Source organism: Solenopsis invicta, chromosome 12, assembly GCF_016802725.1.
Source record: "Solenopsis invicta isolate M01_SB chromosome 12, UNIL_Sinv_3.0, whole genome shotgun sequence".
NCBI lineage: Eukaryota > Metazoa > Arthropoda > Insecta > Hymenoptera > Formicidae > Solenopsis > Solenopsis invicta.
The window spans coordinates 8061852-8077577 of record NC_052675.1 but is presented as its reverse complement, the minus strand read 5'-3'; the positions used below and the strand labels follow the sequence as shown (position 1 = coordinate 8077577).

General features: G+C 46.6%; 1 protein-coding gene across 9 annotated transcripts in view; it reads left to right on the top strand.

The window, feature by feature from the left end:
- The window catches only part of LOC105198494 (paired box protein Pax-8), a 165996-nt gene that overhangs the window by 146552 nt on the left and 3718 nt on the right, over positions 1–15726 (top strand). For 4 of the 9 annotated variants that reach the window (XM_026137162.2, XM_011165218.3, XM_026137163.2 and 1 more), the window contains 6 exons: positions 6764–7020; positions 11144–11229; positions 11563–11893; positions 13233–13331; positions 14001–14231; positions 14879–14974. In XM_026137162.2, coding sequence (XP_025992947.1) covers positions 6764–7020; positions 11144–11229; positions 11563–11893; positions 13233–13331; positions 14001–14231; positions 14879–14974 — 1100 coding nt within the window. Of the gene's footprint in view, positions 1–6763; positions 7021–11143; positions 11230–11562; positions 11894–13232; positions 13332–14000; positions 14232–14878; positions 14986–15726 lie in introns of all 9 variants that reach the window. The other 5 variants (XM_039455721.1, XM_039455720.1, XM_039455725.1 and 2 more) reach the window with 5 other exon arrangements.

Below are 15726 nucleotides of genomic sequence, written 5' to 3'. Positions count from 1 at the left end.
CGTGGAGCGAACCCCGTATTGTGTCTACAGCTCGGCGGAACAGTTCTGTGACTCTGGCTTGCTGCTTCTGGCTCCGTCTTACTCCCTCTCGCTACTCTTCGGGTGCTCGCCACCCCCCCGATCCTTCTCTCGACTTCGAGTTAACGAGAGAGGAGTTCCGTTCTGGTGCTATTCGTGGGCCATGGACGGAGCATCTGCCCCGGGACCGCTAAATCCTCGAAAGCCCCTTGAAATCTCTCGCAATCCGTCGCGGCATATAATGGGCTGTAATAACTTTAAAGCTCCGCATTAACACCGCAAGAACGCGCAAGGCACCCTAATTCGCATTTAACTGTGCGGGGCGCACCCAGAATCATTCGAATCTGTCATCGAGTGTGCCAGGACGAATTGATATCGTTTTATTATCCAGACGTTTCCGAGTTCACGAATCATGGCGGATACGCGAATTCGGCTTCGTGAAAAATTAAGATGACGACGGAAATTTTTGCTCAGGCTATTAAATAAATTCAAATTTTCCACACCGGCGCAATATCGCGTTAAACGACGTGTAAAAACAGATACGTTGGTGAAATGTAGCAACGTCTATTCGCAAAAGTAGTATGCCACGAGAGAACGATTTAACTGCTATCTGAATTCTGCGAGCTTAACGTGAGCGGAATCTCTTTGTAAAATTTGAATTGAAAAGATCTAGAAACAGAATTACATTGAACATTATATAAAAAAAGAGCCTCTTAATTATTGTTACAAAATTTTTGTAAAATAAATCTCTCACCTTTATACCGTTTCATATAATCGATACGCGAAGATTCAAGTCCGTGAGAAATGAAACATGTTCTCTTTCCTTCTTTTCGTTCCTCTCGTTGCGTTAATAAAACATTCTTTCGCGATCAATACAAGATCCATCAAGCACTTTGAACGATCAATAACGGCCGACGCCTAACGAGCGCCACGATAATTGACAATTATAGATCGTTTGCGCTCGCATCACAATCCGGAAATCCCCTCACGCGGCATCCACTAAGCGTGTGCTACGTGTCCGCTAACGAGCGATCTGAGCTCATTGACAACCATCGATCGCGTCTTTTCGCCCACGCCATGATCAAGATCCACACGCCCGTCGGCGATGCAGAATGCTTCTCCTTAGTAGTTAGATCATTGATCTTTGGTAACATCGGTAGAAACCTATTCTATCGTAACATAACTAGTTGAATAACGTCTTGAAAGGATTAAACTACCGACGACCGCGCGGACGGCCGTGCTCGACATCCGAAGAAATTAATCTCGATCCGTGAGAGGAGAATTTAAATCCGCCCAGTCACCAACCCCCGACAGAGAGAAACGTCGGAGGTTGGAGAACGCGCGCCGCCACTACTGGTGGTAGTAACAGCGACGGCGGCAGGAGAATCTAGCCGGCTCCAGCGTCGGCGAAATGCGATAAAGTTGGCGTAGAGGTAATTTGAGTATAAAGTTTTATTCGCAATAATTTAGCCGTGCGGCCGCGAGTACGGGACGTTCGGGGATGGGGTTGGGGAGGGGAGGGAGGGGGGGAGCAGGTTCGGGTAAGTAGGGAGAAGGGTGTTCTCTCCATCCTAGGGGAAAGCGTGCGGGAGTGCGGGTCATATATTTGATGGGATACTTGGCATAAAGTCGTGCATAAAAGTAATGCCGACATTAAAGTTTGTGGTTCCAGAGCTGTGGCACGAACCCGAACTCATCTCCTGCTTTCTCGGGACGTCGCTCGTGGTAGCTGCCTACGATTTTCCTAGCCGTGACGGGATCGCGGGGGCGGTGGAGCACAAACTTCTATCATCAGAGCTAGTTTGTGTAATACTCGTACGCGTTCGGACGAGTCCATTATATTCGCGCAGTTAACGATTTGTTAGAAATAAATTCCGGCCAATAAAGAGCCATTCAGTGTCGTTGTCGACTATACGCATTCGAGACGTAAAGTCGCGCCGGACACGTTCGAATAACTTCAATGATTTACACTTTCTCTATTGTTTCGTTATTTGAAAAATACGTCTTTTTTTCACACTTTTTTTTCGCTCACACAATTATCAAAAAGAAAAGTAGAATGAAAAGTGGAAACTATCGTCGCATATATAGAAAAGTACGACCTACGGAACTATAACTCTTTCTCGTGTAATTTTCCATTAGTGTTCTCTTTCTGGCGTTTTACACAAGACAGTTTCATGAATCAAGTAAATGATTCGATCGTTTCATTCTTGTTCTTAAATTTCTAAATACACGCAATCCCAAGACTTAAGCGGTATGCGGCTGCGACATCCACATACTTAAAGCGAACGGCGAGGAAGCTTGACTTTAGAGTGGGAGATGGTACTTCAGGGTAGGTAGCGGAGCAGTTTAGTTCAGGAGTGGCCATTGGGGAACGATCTGACGGCACCAGGGGAGGCATAGCTTCTTCCCACGTGGCACCCCCGACATGCTCTACCCTCATAATTCTACCAAGCCTTCCTCCGAAGCGCCACCTCCGGTTTCTCTTAGGTATCGTAACCATGAGAACGAAGGAGAACGTCGTTTCGTACCATTCGCGGAAAATCCCCTTCCTAGCGTGCCTGCCGTATTAAGAATCGAGGGACTTTCTTCTCCTTCCTCTCGAACGCGAACAAACTCGTCACATGATTTTCCGGTAACAGAGACTTGCAACCCCCAATTGGCAAACTCGCAAATTCGCGCCAAAATACGAACGGGTTAGCTAACTTTACGACGCACAACTGTTCAACGCGATTTCAGTCGCGATTCAAGCAACGAAAACAACTGCAGCGAATGTTGAATTGTCAAAAGAAAAAAAAAAACAAACATAGATTTCAGCAATGTTGTCGTAAAAAGTTGATCGTGATGAACTTTGTATATTGTGATACGCACCAAATGGCATTTTCTTTCTCGTAACGTCAGTGGTACTGTTCGCAATTTATCAGCTTTAAGCATGGAAGCTTAATTATATAGATGGAAGAAGTAAAGCAAGTTGTGAAATCTGTGTTGGAAAGCGTCGAGCTCGCATCGTCTCGCGCCGCAGATCGCAACGAGAATCGCCACGGGGGAAAAGCACAGAAGAAAGGGCGCACTCAATGATTAGATGAAGTACCGGAAAGGTAGGGAAAGAGAGGGAAAGAGAGAAAGAGACAAAGAAAAGGGAAAGAGAAGAACAAGAGCGGAGAATCGAGCACGAAGGGAGAAACATTGTAGCGTCAGGAAAATGTTGGGGTTACGTCGTACGAACTTCGTTCTCATCCACTCGCTTCTCTATTTTCTCGGCAACCTTTGCCCATAAAAGACTCTCTCTATCTCTATCTCTCTAACTCAGACTATCCTTACTATCCCTCCTTGTTTTCGCACGATCGATACAGTTCTCTCGTTTCTTTTCGAAAATGATAGTTTCTTCGAGGATCAATGTTCCGCATTATGAACAAAATGTCTCCAATCGCTCTTATCTCAGAAAAATCGCTTTTTCTTAACTCGCGATTTCTGCGTATCAACGTTTCGAGCATAACATCACGAAAATGATAACGCAACATTTGTGTGATCCACTTGCGCAAAACCGCGCAGCTATTCGATTAGTCTTTAGTGAATTGCCACATCCCTTGCCAGTGGCATAGAAAATTACCAACCGGCTGCTGATATTTAGCAATGCATCGATAACGAGCGCGCTCGCAAAGGATTACGTTAATTAGAGTGCCGAGGCCCGGGCGCGCAATGAATTTTAACGCGAAAGCTCTCGCTCATTCGACTGCGTTCGCTGAACGAAGTACACCGTGTCGCAACGGTTCGCACCATCTGTATTACGATATAATCTGCACCTGTTGTAGCAAAAGGACTATCTCTCCTCGGTGCCGTTGCATTTATTAGATCGTCGATTACGTTCATTATGCCGCGCGAGTGAAGTCGTTACGTGCTGTGGCTTTGCGGAAGCCACGCGTCTGATTTTCATCATTCACGAAATACCTCTCGCGTTTCACCGTGGAAAAAATAATAACGCATCGCTGATTATATACAAGCGAACACGGTAATATTTTTATTATCAGGTTATGGAATGTTGTAACGTTCTCCGATAGAAAAATTTTTTGTACACTTAAATATTCTTTAATATCTTATTTGTATTCGTAATAGAAGTTTTCGAAATTTCAGTAGAAATTCGAGGATCGCGCTCAATTAATTGATAATTAATAGTATAAATATGTGTTTCGTGACACGAAGCAACGAAGAAAGTGATATCGGGTTAATTAGCTTGTCGTTGTCGAAAAACGATAAGTTATATTATAAGTGCGAAATTTCCATATGTGTGTGTGTGTGTGTGTGTGTGGAACGACGCGCGATAACTCGTCGGTTTAGGATCGTTGGTACCCTGGCCACCCTAGAGTCTAGCCTTGATAAGGATCGCTGCTAATTGTTGCGAATTGGTGAAGGTGGCGAACGAACGAGGGAGGTTGGGCAACAGGTGTCATCTGATTGATCGCCGTTACTCGCACCCCCACGATTACCTAGCCCACAAACACATCCACGGCAGAAACGAAGGACTTAATGTCGATCCATTACGTACTGGCCCATCCCGGCGAGAAATCGTTGACCTGACGCGTTCCAAAGTGCATTACGAGGTGAAAAAGGATGATGGTTGAAAAAGAGTGGGATATCCGCTGTGTTCTTCGACCAAGCGTATATGTGTGACACGCGTTGCGTCCTTGTGAATTACTCCACATGGAGAAATTTACATTTTCACTAATCTTTTTAGTACTCTCGCTAATAGAAGGAAGCAAATTGGTTGTACAATATCACGAGTATCGCAGAGAAATCTAAAATGCAAATCCATGAAAATTTAAACACTACTACCTATCTAAACGCTACTACGCTAATTTAATAAAAAAATATTACACACACACACACAAAATTCCAAATCCATATTCCATGTATATATCTGTCGCATCCGAATTATGAGCCAACCTAGAAAATGAACTCATCCGATTCGTCATCGGACTACGCGCATTCTAACGAGGGCGCTGGTGGTCTGTGCGTCCTACGAAAGCAGCAAAGAGTCAGTCGTTACACGTAGAAAGCGTTAAATCATCAAAGGACGAAAGGGCGTATCGGGCACGGCCGGTCGTTGGCGCCGCAAATCGCGCGACTTAGTTCACGCGAGATGTTTCGCGGCAAGTCGCACGCGCGAGATTAACACCGTGAATATTCGCCGGGATAATTGATACCGACGTCAGGGAGAGCGGCTGACCATTGAAACCGCACGCGCAATATATCACGGATAATAAGCAGCACAGTGCACACGCCCGTACTCGACGGGGGCGGAGGAAAGGGAGAGAGAGTCGAGACGATCACTCCGTTACATCCGCGCCGGCGACTCTCTCCCTCGATGCGATTATGATACGATACGGTCAAGTTCCGCAAAGTCACGTCGCTGGTTGCTATCCGAAGGTAGACGCAACGTCGGATAAAGCTGCCTCCAGACGACATGACCAATGTACGCCGACATTGGCGAATTCATTTGCTGCCAATGCTGACCCGATACCGGCCACGTCGGCTATGTGCCACGTTAAAGAATTTACTTTGAACTTGTGGGAACTGCTCAAGACAATGCTGTGATATCTTCAGAAGCAATTAAAATAAATAAGTACGTGTAAACCGGAGAAAGCCGTCGTCGCACAAAATTTGCTATTTATAGTGCGTCGTTTTGTGCGCAGCATGTTTTACAACTGTAAGAATTTTTAGCGACTGTCACTGTTGCAATAGCGTATTTTCTTGAAGAAAAAATAAACTCCTATTCCGTATTAGTAGTCTATTCTATGTTGTCGGCCCTTACCCTAGGTGTATGATCGCGGTAGGTAGGTAGGTCTAGGTTATACATCGGACTCGAGAAGAATGATCGTGCGCGAAGTGACCCGCGTAATCGTAATTAATCATCGTGTAACCCGTGACTCGCGGATCGGCACCGCATAGGGAGGCTCTATCGGTTATCGCTGGTAAAGTCAAGCGGACGTAGTCTCGCGCTCTAGGCGGCGCAATGTTGGGATTTATGATCGGCCGTGATGGAATTGGAATGAACAATCGTTACTTTCGTCGTGGCAGCTCCTTCCGCATCGAACGTAACAGTCGAAGAAGCGAAGAGAGATCACTTTTAGGAGAAATTTCTCAGCGATGGGTATATTTTTTCTAGATATATATATATATTAAAAAGTAACGAGATAAAATAGCATAGACGTTACATTTAACGCGTTACAAATCTTTGAAATTTTCACATATTTTACAAGCCACGCAATCCGAATTAGCGATCGTGTGATTCGCATTCGATCATTCAATATCTTGATCCCCGTTTATCACGGCTCAAGAGTCAAGTCGCCGCGCCGCGTACGTTGCGCTGCGCGCGCTCAACAGGAAGATCTTGTCTCGTAACAATGCCAAGCTTCATCATCAATCTCGACCGCGAATCGCTCCGCGCCCGACGGACTTGAAATTAACAATCGGTACTTTGTGCCACTCCATTGTTGCACTATGAAGTCACTGTATATTAATAGATACGCAGCGCGCGCAGCGCAGATGCGTCTATGCTTCGACTTTGCCGAAAGCGATTTCAATAAGATCCAAATCATCGAACGTTGTCGCGATTTATTATTAACCGGCGTAATTTATTCGGATTTTTAATCGAAAAACAGAAAGAGAGAGAGAGAGAGAGAGAGGGGGGGGGAAGAAGACGTCTCTCGGTGACATGGCAGTTTTGCTATACGATATCCATTGTTCGCAGAATCGTGAGGAACAAGGCGGCGGAGAAGGCGAAACACGCGCATCAGCAACAGCAGGCACAGCAGCAGCAAGGTCAACAGCAAGGTCAGCCGGGATCAGGCGGTTCCGTGTCGGTGATAGCACATGCACCTGCGACGGCGGCAGGTCATCCCGCTGCCACCGCTCCCAACGCCTACAGCATCAGTGGCATCCTGGGCATCCCGGCACATCATCAGGATCCTAATGGTAACAGCATCAAGAGGAAACGCAGCGTTGACGGTGAGTCATTCGCAACTCTTTTCACTCGTGTCGCTGACCTTGCTTTTTCGCTCGCATCTTCTCGTACCTACTGTGCTACATCATCGCGCAACATTATCCAATACTGAATTCAATGCTTGTTATTAGCAACGAGATCGTTTTAGTTGAGATATCGAATTGCAACTGAACTTGCAGAAATCTCAAAGGAAAATGGCGTGATATGAAAACATGCGTCGTGAAGCGGAAGAAGCGTTATTAATATCGCAGGTATATAAATTGAATAGTAGCGAATTTTCACGTAACGTCACGATACTTGAATAATTATTTGTGAAGCATAGAGACACCTAGACATAGTAATTTGCCATTTATAAAAATTAAAGACACGACGTGTATCGTATAAGTTTCAAACACGATATCATTTATATCGTCATTACGGCTCCTCTCATTAACGTAAACTAAATCGATTGAGTTCGCACAGACAATAGAGAAGTTGAACAATTTCGCATAGACTCAAACGTTAGTATTACGATGACATCGCAAGCACTGTTAGCGTTAATTCACATGCCTTAATTGTCTCACTCTCGAATACTTTTAATCATTTAGTCGCGCGAAAATTCATGAATTATATTTTACTCAATTGCATAGCCCACTGAAATGGATATATATAGAGACAAAGATTACAATCTGAACCAATGAATCTCGTTAAAGAGAGACATTTTTTACTCGTTTACGTCAAGCACAAAAATAACTTGTTATAATAACATTGAGTAGTAATTGCGATAAACGACAAAAATAGAACACGACGATATCGTTTGCGCCTGGATGAGCAGAAATTTGTCTATTGGGAGATGTGTTTCGAGGCTATACATTTTCTACAGCGGTGCGTGCTCGTTTGCGAATGATCGAGCCACTTGGAGCACTCATTGCCCCGAGCGAACCAAGATTAGCCGCACACACACAGCAAGGTTATCAGTCAAACGTCGCCGAGCACGTGTTGCGATTCATTCTGCTGTCATTGCGTGAATAACGCGGACCGAAATATTCATGACACGTGCCGCGTACACGTGACCGATGATGGCGCTTTGGCTCCGCGAGAGGTTTTTCTGTTGCCGATCGCGTCTCGAGTATCCCTCGTGAAGCGATTCACCGCTCGTGAATTTTGCGAGCTGCCGCGCAAAATATCTCGCGTCCTCTCCGAGATGCTAGAGTGAAGAGATTCTTTCTCGTATCACGCGACGCGACGCGACGCGACGCGACGCGACGACGACGATTAGATTAATTCGATCGTCGTGATTCCGCGGAACGGGCGGTTTTTTCCCCCCTAATCCGTGGTACGTACGTGTACATACACGTAGAGTCGAGTAGAGGCCGCAGCGTTGCGCGATGCGATGCAGCGGGGAAAACCGCGCCGCGCGCGTGAGCTCGATCAAAATTCCGCGAGCGCGCGTTTCGCGGCGAGGTGTATCGATTCGTATGCGGGAACGCGGCGCGCAGTGTGCCGATAGGTACATGGGTAATTCAATATAATCGGATTATGAGAGCGGCGATACGCGGCCGCAAAAGTGGTCGCGTCCGCGGTGAGAGCACTCAATGTTTTGCGAGCGTGCGCTCGCGCCGAGAGGGTAGGTATACGCGTATTAGATTATAAACTTCACAGAGAGACAGAGACCACAGGCGGCTTCCTCTCTATCTCGGCCCCGGCGACACATTAGCTTCCCTATCCTCCGGGGAGATCATCAGCGTGTATGTTCGTGTACGCGTATACCTCCTAACCGCCTGGAATTTCAACGAGCGAGCACGGCGATCGTTCCGAACGTTCCTCCGCGTGGCCGTGGAGCCGTGGAGCGCTGGAGCCGTGCGTCAGAACGTAAAAATCGACCGAGCGTCGCGTTAACCTAGCCGCAAGTACTCAAATTTAATGAAACGCTCTGACCAGAGGCTCACGGGAAAAACTGTGTTACAGAGAGCGCGCGATCGATCCTCTTTCAACTTTCCAGTGATGAAAACGTTGTTGTTCAGCAGCGGCTAAATCGAACGTAACTCCAACTACCGTACCTTTTGCCATGTTTTAACTTGTATTAACAATATTATTTCAACGATAGGTATACGTTAAGACGCGCTATACGTTAAAGACAAGCGTTGAAGGAATCCTTGTAAAGTAGTCGAGTTTGCGAACGAATTCCAATGTTCCCACAATTTGAGACTCGTCGATCGAGAAAAATCGAAGCAGTCCCAGTGGCGCGCGCCATTATTTATGTCTTCGACGAACGACCCAAGACATACCCAAAGATCCCGGAGCTTATTACGAATTTACGGACGACCTCTCGAGGGAAGCGTTGCAATCTATCGGGGCTGTTTGTTGTCGCGTTACATCTGCGCGCTTCTGACCCCATGCAGAATCCCAGAGCCCGGCGTGTCCCACCCTATATATCCCTTGGACGGTAGGGGACACACCGCGGGGCCAGATTCGCCCCAAAGTCCATTATTACCCATGTATTGTATTGCTTAACATTGACTCAATTGCTTTCGAATAACGCGAGCGAGAGAACATTCGCCCGGTCGCTCGCTCGTGCAAGCGCGTGCTTTGCCCTCTTAAGCAAAAATCGAGTTATTCGATTTACTGCTCTTTTTCGGGGGACGCACTGACCTTCCTTCCGCGCGACATAATTCATCCGTTGTCGAAATCTGTCGAGAACTACGACTACGATTTCGACTTTTCTAGTTTACAAACTTTGATTAAACCGCGCATAAAAGTATGCTTTGTTGAATGCGACTTGATTGACTTTTCAATGTTGTAATATACTGTACAAAAGAAGAAGATGTACAGATCTCAAACGTGTTAGAATTCAAGCTTAATATTCTGTATAAGTTCTATATGCGAGATAATCATGTCCCCCCCTTTTTTTTTATAAATTTGCTGAAAAAGAACACGCTCGGTGACGCGCGTCCGCTTGCAAAAACAAGAATAACGTTAATCCCTCATGCAATAAAACCTGCCATTAGCCCATTATAACGGGGATTATTTTATTAACTCATCATTCGAAATCCGATTTACGTGTAATTCCGATTACAAAGTGGAACTGCGATGTCCCCCCCTCCCTCCCGCAAGTACCCTAAACTCCAGTAAAACCCGTACCGTCCGTATGCCGCGGCAAAGCGCGGTCGCGATTAACTCGGCCGATCAAATCGTAAAATTCGAGCGGGACCGAGAGAGCGGGAAGAGAGCGCCGCCGCTGGTGTTTGAAACGAGGGTTTTATAGCGGTTCAGGAACAAACCCTGCCGCTCGAATGGTCGGGATCGTCGCTCTCCGCCGCGCCGCGCCGCGCCGCGCCAGCCGGACAATCACAACTTGACAGGGAGGTTTAACGAGCCCTATGCTAGGCGCACTCCCACCCTCGGATGGTCATTTAATTATTCGAGATACCCCAGAACGTTGGACTATCTACCCCCACCAATGACGTTACGTCCGTACTGTGTCGTCCGTCCTCTCTTGCCCCCTTTTCGTCGTCCATCCTCTCACCGGTCGGTTCCGTTCACGACCTCATCCCCGGCAAGGGTTCGCGATACCCACACCCTCGACACCGGAATAACGACACTCGTCCCACGTGCCCGTTCCTATATTAAACCGCCGGGACGGCCGGGAGATAATAAAGACATATAATAGAATCGAAATTGTTTCTCTATCTATCAATGCCATACGCCGTCTACGCGCGCGAGCCATGCAGCGCCGCGCCCGCGCGCGCGCGCGCGTCCAGCCCTCGACAGATTCAATTTAGTTTCGGCCGGCCACGTTTAATTTGTGTCTTGATTCGTGGGTAATACGAGAGAGGCCGGTCGCATATAACCGGTCCAGTCCACGTGTGGGTGGACGCGACTATACATGCGATCGCGCCGGTTGATGTGCCGTCGGTCTTCATCACCGATCCATTTTCCCTCGCGTTCCAAAATTATCAAATTCGAGATACACACGATGGAAATAACATTTATCGAACGTTCTGCACGTTGTTCTAATATTGGAACCGCTCCTAGCGATTAGTATTGAACGTATCGCACGAGGACACATTGCACGTTCTCGTAATACATACATTTTGTCAGAAATTAAAAAAGAATTCTACTTCTAAACTATTTTGTAAATGTTTACAGATGACAATCGCGAGCTGAATGACCATGCCGAGAACGATTTGAAGAGGCAAAGGAACAACTACAATGGCGATCAGCTGTATTCAAACGTGAGTATCGAAGAAATTTCTCAGATTACTAAGTAATCTGTTATCGAAACGCATTCGATCGCGCAACAGACTGTTAATATTATCGTATAGGTTATTGGGATCGGGTCGGGTTGAAATTTCAACGTCAAGCCCGTTGGTGTGTCTCCATTAAAATGCCCTAATCAATCAAAAGCAAGCCAAGTTTCATAGAATCTCCGCGTAACTCTCGACCAGCTCTTGCAGTAATCGGGGGAGCGAGTTGAGTCGAGCTACAACATTCAAGTCAATCTTGGCGCTTGTTCTCGGATGTCCCTCGCCAACTTCGACTTCAGGTTTCGCCGGTTTGTATTGCAGCTGTGGTCGAGTAAATGGAGCATCAAGGACGAGCACAAGCTCCTGAGCGAACTTGGTGGCGGTGGAGGCGGCGGTACGACCGGTGGTACAAACGGCGGTGGAAACGGCGGCGGTGGAAATGGCGGCGGTGGCGGTGGTGGCGGCGGCGGTAGCGGCGGCGGCGGCACTGGCGGCAGTGGTGGCGGAGGCGGCGGTTATTACGAACACAGCGGATTCCCCGGGAATGCTATTGCCACCTCCGCCGAGCTGTACGACTCCCTGGGCACCATCAGCACGATGACGCAGGCGCAAACGCCTCATCTTTACACCCCGCCCATAGGGGGCACCATAGGTGAGCGTGCTTGTTCCCTCTCTTTTCACCCTCCGACACTTTCCAACACCCCCTCATCCCTGTCAAGCGTGGCCTCTCTCTCTCTCTCTCTCTCTTTCTCTCTGTCAGTCTTTCTCTCTTTCTCTCTCTTTGCCGTTCCTCCCTTCGCACGGAAATCCTAGATAGTGTGTACACCACAACCTCTTGTACGTGCACCGAGTTTCATTCCTCCATCTTCGTTTCCTATCCTTCTTCTCTTTCGTTGCGCCAAAGACCTCTCTCTTTCTCCTTCCTTTCTCCCCCCCTCTCTCTCTCTGTCTCTGTTTTTCTCTTCTCTTCCTCCCTCTCTCGTTTCTTCCCAGTACACTTATTATTGCGGCTTACGTCTTGCTTTGCATACCCATATCGGCTAAATACATGGCTTTAATAATGCATGAGTTGTGCCGAGCAACGGTAGAAGAGGTGGCGGAAGGCTCGACACGGTGGTTCGGCGTTTTCAGCTTTGGGGAATACCGCCTCTCGTTTCTCTCACCAGCCTTCTCTCTCCCTTCTCTTTCTCCTCTCTCTCTCTCTCTCTCTCTCGGTCTCTACACTTGTGTCTCTCTTCTTATCTATTATCCAAGTGATATCGCCAAAATCTCTTGTTCGCGAATCTTTTTACCTCATTATATTATCACATATACATACATACATTTTTTCATTCTTTCATTTTTCATCTCGCTCTCTACTTTTCTTACGTCGTTTAAAGACGGTCAATCAGCGGCGGAACGTATAAACGGTATAGACGGTATAGACAGTACGAAGTATTGAAAAGTATATAACCGAGCCGAACGTGGTACACAACACATGAACGGAACTTTCTCCGGTGGCACGTGTTGCGAGCAACTCGGTCACGCCGCGTCGCGCCGCGAATTCTCCCGATCGGTGCTTTTCGGAATGGACGAAGCGAGGCGTGTAACGGCGGCTTCATCTCATGAAATTCAATCGAGGATCTTCGCCCCGGATCGAAGTATTTTTGAAGGACAACATAAACGGTCCAAGTCGCAATCTCATGGCTTGCTGCACCGTCGTTAATATGTAGCAGCATGTAGCACTATTGCGAGTAAAGTGGTCGGCCAAGGGTGTACGCGAAAGTACTTGGATTTCTATACTGTTGAGCACATTTGTAGAGGCGAAGAAATTAACTGCGCTGTAAATATTCTGGCAATCTCTTACAACAATGAATTTTATAAGTAACGCATTCTTAACTCGAGAATATACCGGCGCTCTTCGCGATGAAATAACTTTTTAACGTTCCGTCTTGATTGACCGTCGACGATACGAGAACCGCAATAACGGAAAAATGGGGATCCCTTAATAGCAGGTGGTACTTTGACGCCGCTCGCGCCACTGACGATGCAAGAACTAAAATTGAGCCAAACATTGGACGGGGCTAACATGTCTCCTTACCACACCACCGGTGAGTTCGCCACCTCTTTAGTTCTCTTAGGGTCGCGCCGAGTCATGTACATCTGTTTCGCTGAGCATAAGGTTTTATTAAGCCTCTCTCAGATATGCGCGTGTCCAACTAATATATCCACATCACAAGTGTGTACTACCATGTCGAGTGTTTATGGTGTTAACTTACCGCGAGATCAAACGCGGTGTTTCCTGTTTTCCAGAAGAGACTCCTCTTATTACCCATGACGATCATTTGTATTTTGTATCTAACGAATCAAAAAACATGTCCGAGGCACACATGGCAAACCTTTTTACGCAGAGAGTTGATATTCGTTTTCTATTTTATTTTCTTCTTTTTTTTTATTGTAGTTTACGTTCAAAGTAGCGCGTGAAAATAGCGCACTCTGAATTCTTGCCTGTACAAAATCTTTTTTTTTTTTTTAAAGACTAAACCTTTTGTTAATGTTTTAAAATATTTATACGTTGATAAAATCATAAAGAAGTAAAAGAAACGAAAGCATCTGTTGTCTTGGTGAAAGATATAACTCCAAAGCAGTTAATAAGATCCCAAATCCCGATTTTTCTTCCCGGTTCCCACCAAAACAGTTTAATTAAGCTTTAGACGTAAGGCGCTGATCGTTAGCTAGTGCTTGATTCGAATGTCGTGTTGTGTTGTGCATGGCCATAGCAGAGAGCAGTACCGTCGCAGTATCGTATGTCGGGGTGGGGGCCGGTGGGGGCGAGCAAAGTCCCCCGATTTCGTTGCAGAATGAGACAAACGCCACCCCCGCGGCCCCCAACACCCCCGGAGGGGATCCCGGACTGACGGTCTTGCAGCCGCCAGTTTCTCAGCCCCAGGTAGCCTCTGCGATACCGCCGTACTCGACGATGCTCCCAAGTTTCGGACACTACGCCACCGGTGAGTACAATCAAAAACCGCTTGCTTAACCGTTTGTCAAGGACAAGCGCGCTCGTGTGTACCCTCCGGGGGTTGAACCGAGCCCGGCGCGGGCGGCGGTACATTCGGAGGGTAAGTCAGAGCTCTGTCTGAGGAGCGCTGATTTACCAGTTCGGGACGACGAACGACGAACGACTATTTTGTCGGAAGGGTGAATTTTAACCATTGGACACAGCGTCGCGCGTATCAATGGCGGATATTATCATGTAATTTAAATAATGTGTATCTGTTCTCGTCTGTATGCTACTTGCAGAAAATTAAATATATATACATACTATATATTTAAATCAATCATTCATACTTGATATCAATATTCTGTTTTCTGAGAAAGAGAGAATTGTTGGCAGTTATATTGTTTGGCGTCATTTGTAGCAATAATCACTATTTCGATTGAATAATAGCAGTGTAACTAATTGTATTACAAATCCATGTGTTTCCATTCTGCAAAATCAAATTGCACGCGAGAATCTAATTTATTCCTTAGCGCACTTTCGCGCGAGCTGATCTACCTGCAAGATCAGTTTCGAGAATTAATTGAAAAATTAACATAACGTATGTTAATTTGAGAAACGTCGACACTAATCAGCTTATCGTCAACTTTTGTTTAGGTGGCGGTGACTACGCGTACAGCGCTGCGTATTCCCAATACTCAAGTGCACCATACAGCGGCTATGGTTATGGAGCAGCGACAAGCGGGTTGCTCAGTAAGTAAACAGTGAGTATGAGTACCGATTAGATTAGGGTCATCGAAATACGAAAACACTAAACGAGACGGACTGATATTACGGCACAGCGACATTGATAACGATTCTAGAAAGGGAAGTAACCAGCCAATCGTTACACAACCATTCGTGAAACCGACATTTAATGACTTCTCGTTCCAAGTAACAAACGCGCGAAAGTCAGCATTCTTCATCCTGCAGAAATTACACATACACGTGATACACGTACGAAGATACGCTAGCATCAGGCTTAGCGAAAACCTTGTATTTTCAATTACGTTCATATAACACTTGCACCCGCGCCGCACGCGGACACATTTCCTCGCAATTTGAATAAAATTTCCTAGTCTCGTTCCTCGTTAGCACGAATCGCAATTCCATTCATATCAGATAACGCCAAACTAATTCTCCGCCGGAGTCACGTTCTCCGCCCGGCTCTAATACAAGATTCAATACCTATTCCTCATAACGTACGAGATTGGCGGCATTAAAAGCAAAGATCCGCGATACTTGGAAGTGCAAGCGCAGGTAGAAGAGAGCGCGCATCGCGCGTGCGGAAATGAATAGAATAATAAACCGCTTTTTTTTTCCTCCTATCGGACACGCGATACACTGCTAGCCCGCACCTCATAACACATAATGCAGATCCGTTCGCGATATCGCAACGCTCTGTCCGCTTCTCCGCGCACGCTCAACTTATTCCACCTTGTTCTTGATATTCCACGCGAGCGTTA